The 6,541-nt window shown below is 43.4% G+C and overlaps 1 protein-coding gene across 4 annotated transcripts in view; it reads right to left on the reverse strand.

Annotated features, from left to right (window-relative positions):
• The window catches only part of Mcoln2 (mucolipin TRP cation channel 2), a 62,031-nt gene extending 59,417 nt beyond the window's left edge, over nt 1–2,614 (reverse strand). Inside the window, exon 1 of one of the 4 annotated variants that reach the window (XR_013427874.1) lies at nt 2,355–2,613. Coding sequence is in view for 2 of the 4 variants with exons in the window: in XM_078026625.1 (XP_077882751.1) it covers nt 2,355–2,431 (77 nt within the window). In the remaining 2 variants the exon portion in view is untranslated. Of the gene's footprint in view, nt 1–1,918; nt 2,075–2,354 lie in introns of those variants that run through there. The other 3 variants (XR_013427875.1, XM_078026625.1, XM_078026624.1) reach the window with 3 other exon arrangements.
• Nucleotides 2,615–6,541: the final 3,927 nt, after the last annotated feature.

Raw genomic sequence — 6,541 nt, forward strand, 5'->3', positions numbered from 1 at the left:
GATTTCAATCCTTAAATATTTCAAAGACTATTTATATGCAAACCTTTGATTTGCTAAATTATTGTTTTTTAAAAAAGACACTTTTTGTAGTCTCCTCCTTGGGAAAAAAGAATGCAACTACCTCAAACTCTTAATCAGGACGGAGCAATTTTTCAGTATGGAAGTTAAATCAAACTGGCATTATCATAAAGGCCTCTGTTTAGAATGATCAGAGATAGCATGGAAACTGCCTGTTTTTAAAGGGACCTGGTCCCAGAATCTGCTAAAGGTTTGTTATAGGAGAAGGGTCCAGGGAATATTTGTTGTAACCACTCCTCTTAAGGTATAAAGAGTGCTTGCCTTGCATGCACAAGACCCTGGGTTCAATCCCTAACACCACCAAAAAAAAAAAGATTTAAAGAAATATGCTAAAATCTCAAGAGGCTCTGACTTGACAGGGGGAAAAAATACTGCCAGAAGCCCAAAACTTGTGCTGCCTGGTTAGTGCATCACAGAGATAGTGAGCAGTTCTTGGCTCTGAAGTCCACATCCCACTTTTGGGGAGAATTATGTATTGAGTCATTTCTACATAAAATATCAGAATTTGCCTTCTGATAACTACAGAAAACCTCTCCCACATCTCTCTTATTAACCTTTTCTTCCAGTCTCAATTTATAATGTCACATATTCTTCTGTTTTCCACTAGTACTGAACAACCAGACATCTATATACAGTAGATTTCAAATCTTAAAGCTTTCAAAGACTATTTATATGCAAACCCAAATATGTACCCTTTATTCTAACAGTGGGTGCTGCTTCTAAAGATACAGGATATGTAAAAAGCTATATAAACCCTGAAGGAAATGTGCTGAGAAAAATAGTGTAGTCAAGATAAAAATAGTGATGATACACCACACCCACTGCGAACACAAGTCCAGTCTCCAGCCCAAGCAGAAGAAGGTAAATAAATCCAGAGTCCACTTGCTTCTTCCTTTTAGGATGGTATATTTAGGGGTAAGGCAGATGGAAGTAGTGTATTACTTCAGCCCATCTGGACTATTAAAAATAGACACCTCAGCATTAAGAGAGTTTATGAATCACATGACACATGCCATTTTGGTGTGACAAAAGTATCCAGTTGTCAATAAAGTTGCACTAACATTATGTTTTCTAATGCAAACTTAGTCTTTAAAATGTCTTTAAAAAGTATAAGCCATACTAGCTGGAAATTAGTTAATCTGGACGGCATGGAGAGGAGGTAAATTCCCCTCTTGGACTCTGACTTTCCTTGCCAGCTCTAAGTCCATTTATAACCTTGACAGCACCATGCGGGAGAGGGAGAAAAGTTTCAACACTACTTCAGGAAAGTTTAACAGTTCACCACTGGATTTGTTTTCAGAGCAGGGGAGCCAAGGCCCCTTGTACTCCCACTTCTGCTCAAATGAGCTTGGAGCTTGGAGCTTTGACCACGGAGGAGGGGCCCCTTGGCAGCGCCATCTGGCTAGACTGTAGGCCTTTTCATAAAGGCTGAGAAGCGGGTTAATCACACTTTAAACCTCCCACCTGAGAAAAGGCCTGTTTGTTCCGGACAGCAAAGCCCAGCCTTATTTAACCAACTTGTAAGCATGCCCACGGTGGCAAGAAAGTTCTAACCTAGAATAGTAAAGCCATTGCCCCTGGGAGAATTTCTCCAGTGTCTGGTATTCTGAAAGATTCAGCCCAGCCACCTCACCTGACAGTTAACCTGAAAGCACACGATCTTTCTTCCCTCTTGGTCCCTTGCCCGGAGGAAACGATAAGGCTACCCGGCCCTGCCTCCACCCTTACAACTTTCCAGGGCTCTGGGGATTGGGAGCAGCAGGAAAAATCGTTCAAAGAACACCCATTCCGGCCTTGCGGGGATCTAGCCCCCCGAAGTTGGGGTCCCAACTTTTCTTACCTTCCAGCCAGCTTCCCGGTGCCACAGAAAGTAGGCGCGGCCGGTCACCGGTGCGGCGGACACTGCTCGCTCGGCTGAAAGGCGGCACTGTCTGCGCCCGGCAGTCGCGGCGCGTGGCCAGGCGCTCCCGCTCCGCCCCAAGTCACAACCTACGCCCCTCGCCTCCCGCCTGAGCCGAGCGAGCCGGGGAACTGCTTGCTGCTCAGAGCTTCTCAGCGTGATGTGCTGGAGGACTTTCTCTACCCATCAGCTAGCCGGTTTCTCCGAGCTCCCGAGCTCCGGGGGGGGGGGGGGGCGGGAGGCAGCAGGAGTATAGAGCCCAGGTGCAGGCGCGAGAAGACCCAAGGAAGGATCAGCCCGGGAGGAGGCAGCCAGGGCCCGAAGAGGGACGGGAATAGAGGGTGGGAGAACTGCGGCATGCTCCAGGGGTACTGACCTGTGGCGCGGCCCCCTGGACAGGCCCGAGGCGCGGTCCCACACCGTCAGGTCCAGTGACTCCCCTCCTCGAGGCATCGCGCGGGCCAAAGGCACAGGAAGAGAACGCGCGCTGTGTGGGAAGGCTGCACCTGCCTAGGTCCCTGGAACCCAGCAATGCGGCTTGTCCCCAACCTCCGCCGTCCGGGGTGTCTCCCCCGGGGGCAAGACTGGTCAGAAGCCTTTATAAAGGAAACTCGGCCCCCGGAGTGCTGTTGCGAAGCGGCCCACGCGCCCTCCACCCCGCCTCCGGGCACGCCCTGCCCTCCGTGGTTCCTGCCTTTCATCCCCTTCCTGATTTCTCCTCTTTCCTTTACTCTTGGAGGCGTTCACTTCTCGTTTTCTACCTCCTTTCATTTGTCTGTTTCGTTGGTCATTTTGATTTTGATGCGTCCGGAAACACTCGCTGAGCCCCGCGCCGAGTGATGGTGCTGTACTGTGTTCACCGGGATGAGAAAGCAACCGTCCTGAACCTCTAGGACTTCTCATAGAACCGACAAGTTCATTCGTTCCGGAATGTCTTTATTCTGGAGAAAAAAAGAAATAGCCAGAAATCTCCGTGACAAGGTCATGTTTCTGAGATGCGACGGATGCACAGGAAAAAGCAACGTAAAACGACCTTAGCTTGTGTGGGACAGCCAGAGCGAGTGTCCGCGTGATTCAGAAAGGGCGCACATCCGCACTGCCTGTGCAGCGGGATTCCCCAAGTCAAGGCACCTGACCGCAGTCGCCACTGCTCTTCCTTCTTGTTGCACGAAAATAAGACGCCTGTGGGAAACGATTGGTTGCCATTCGTGAATCTTAGAGAAGAAGGTTGTGGGCACTTGCCCAATGACTGTGTTGCTCAACGGAAGGTGAGGTTGACTTGACAGTTTGGATGCAAAGGCCAAAAGCTTCTTCTCTGAGGAGTCCTCTCCCTGTCTTTAACAGGTAGCAGCAACAGCAGCAAAAGCCTGAGCCACATCCCCAGTCTTTTTAAAATATTTGATTTAGAGACGGGATCTCGCTGAGTTGCTTAGTGCCTCACTAATTTCCGGAGGCTGGCTTTGAACTAATGATCCTCCTGCCTCAGTCTCTGGGGTTACAGGGGTGCACGCCCAGCGAGTTCTGGGCTATTTGGAGGGGCAAGTGTATTAAAGGTCTCGGGTTTAAGCAAAGAATATTCTGTTGAAAGTCTCGGCATATTAAAAATACAGTACATGCATGAAGACATGAATTGGTGTGAACATACTTTATATACAGAGATATGAAAAATTGTTCTATATGTGTAATAAGAATTGTGATGCATTCTGCTGTCGTGTATTTAAAAAATAAAACCAATTTTTAAAAGTACAGTTAGGTTGAAACAGAAACAGCTAAACACAACGACGTATATAAAAGCTTGCAAATTTTAAAGTCACTTTCAAAGGCTGTTAGACAAAAAAAAAAAAAAAAAGCCTTATTTCAGACTCGCCCTAGGACCACACCATCAGAAGTGCCCATTGGTTACAGAGAGCTTGGAAGAATATGCATGCAATCACAGTCCCCACAGGTGGATAGAACAATGTTGTGCTTAGCTTCCTTTTTAGAAGAAAATGTCCCAGCGCTATTTTTCAGGAAAGGATGTAGACTTGTAAAGGAGGCAGACTGTGTGGCATAACTGGAGAGTGTTTGAGGCATATAATAAGAAATTGTATACCATTTATGAGCTTTTTTTTAACTAAAAAAATGTTTAAAGCATTTTAAACTCAAAGACAAATTGCCATGCAGAGGAGCATCCCAACAGCTTCAAAATGCATTGCATTTATTAAGCTCTGCAATGTGCAGAGGTTCTGTGCTTCAAAGGGCCCAAAAGTAACCCTGAGTGCATACTAGTTAGGTTGATTTACATATTGTAGCTCACCAAGTGCTGAGCATTCGATAGGCCATCATCTCCTTTTTGAAGTGAGGAAATGGGTTCAGAGAGGCTTGTCACTTTCCGGAAGTCACTCACTGAGTAAGTAGCAGGTCCAAGATTTCCGTTCAGGTCTCTGAATCTCCAAAATCTTTACTTTAACCCCAAGACTACATTAGAAATAAGATTAAAACAATTGCTGCCCTTCAGTAGTTTTCTTGATCTAACTGAATTGCTGTAACAGTTTCACAAAGTGGAAAAGAGATACATTTACCTCAATATATGTAACTGATGATGCATGTATTACGAAGAAGTATAAATGTATCATTTTAAAAATAAACAGTCGGCAGGCTTGTGGCACAAGCCTATAATCCCAGCAGCTTGGGAGGCTGAGGCAGGAGGATCAAGAGGAGTTTAGGGCTGGGGTTGTGGCTCAGTGGTAGAGTGATCACCTAGCATGCATGAGGCACACTCAGTTTGATACTCACATAAAAATAAAATGAAGATATTGTGTCCACCTAAAACTATATATATATAATTTTTTTTTTTTAAGAAGAAGAGTTCAAACCAGCCTCAGAAATACTGAGGCACTAAGCAACTCAGTGAGACCCTGTCTCTAAATGAAATACAAAATAGGCTGGGGATGTAGCTCAGTGGTTGAGTACCCCTGAGTTCAATCCCCAATACTCCCCCCCACAAAAAAGAAAAGAAAAAAAGACAATATGCAAATTCTCATAGAATCCTGTAGAGAGAAAAATTTTCAGAAGATCCATGGGTCTCTTATCTCTAATAAGATTCCAGGGGAATCTTATTAAGGTAACTGCTTCAGTGGGGCCTGACACCCTTCGCTTCTAACAAGATGCTGTTGCTGGTGCTCATCCATGCACCATTCTTTAAGTGGCAAGGCTTTAGGAAATATTTAACTGAATGTGTGAGGAAATTAGGGATGAAGAAGAGAAAAGGAGAGTGATAATGGAAAATACTTGGAGTGAGATGGCTTGAGGGTTTGAATATCATGCATAACAAGAGATGTGAATTATGATTTCTAGGCACCGAATCCTGCCATTTTCAATAAGTGAATTTAGTTCCCAGTAAGTATTATATTTTCATGCTCAATACATTACTCGTTTATGGAAAAGATCCTGGCTCTTTTTTCGTTGGGCAGTAAGAGACTGTTTTGTGCTATGCATTGTTTCTTTCAAACATCAGTGTTCTGTTTTGTATATTCATTCTAATATTAATATCTTGCCACTTTTAAATATTGCAAATATCTTATTTACAATGTCTTCTATCTTAACTTTGTCCTCCATGGATGAAAGTTATTACTTTTGATGTTAGGAAATCAAATTCTTTTTTTTTAATTTGTTTTAGTTGTTGATAGACCTTTATTTTATTTATTTACATGCAGTGCTGAGAATCAAACCCAGTGCCTCACACATGCCAGGCAAGTGTGCTACCGCTAAGCCACAGCCACAGCCCACTAATATGTTAATTCTTATTATCTGTGGTTTTTTAAAAATCTTCTGTAAGAATTCTTTACCCTTAAGTAAAAAATATTCTTATGCTTTTTCTATTAATATTTTAGTTTTTACCCTTCATATCAAATTCCATTGTACCTTGTGCATAGTATGTACATCATGGGAGATACATATTTGTATATAGTGGGAGATATAAAGACAGCTCAATTATTCTATAAAATAAGCTGGTTTGCAGCAAACTATCTTATAAACCAGGGTTTGGCAATCCTTAAAGGTAAGATAGTGCTACCTGGGGGCTGGAGTTGTGGTTCAGTGGTAAAGCACTCACCTGGCATGTATGAGGAACTGGGTTCAATTCTAAGCACCACATATAAATAAATAAAATAAAGGTCCATTGACAACTTAAAAAAAATTAACAAAAAAAAAGTTAGTGCTACCTGTAAGTAGCTTTGTGGATTGTACTATCTGTTGCAATTACTGCTCAACATTGTTGCTGTAGGGTAAAGACAATCATAGACAATATTTAAACTAGTGACTGGTTGTTCCAACTGTCATGAAATAGTATTCTTATTTTAATTTTTTTAAAATAGATTTTGTTTCTTAGAGCATATTTAGTTCCCAAGAAAATTGAGCAGAAAGTGCAAAGCATTCCCATATGCCCCCTAGCTCCCCCAGGATCAACATCCTACTCCAGAGTAGTACATTTGCAACAGTCATTGAACTGCATATCAGAAGAATGCTCTCACCAGAGACCAGATCTGCTAGCATCTTGATCTTAGACTTTCCAGCTTCCAAAAG

This window comes from Ictidomys tridecemlineatus, chromosome 11, assembly GCF_052094955.1.
Source record: "Ictidomys tridecemlineatus isolate mIctTri1 chromosome 11, mIctTri1.hap1, whole genome shotgun sequence".
Lineage (NCBI taxonomy): Eukaryota > Metazoa > Chordata > Mammalia > Rodentia > Sciuridae > Ictidomys > Ictidomys tridecemlineatus.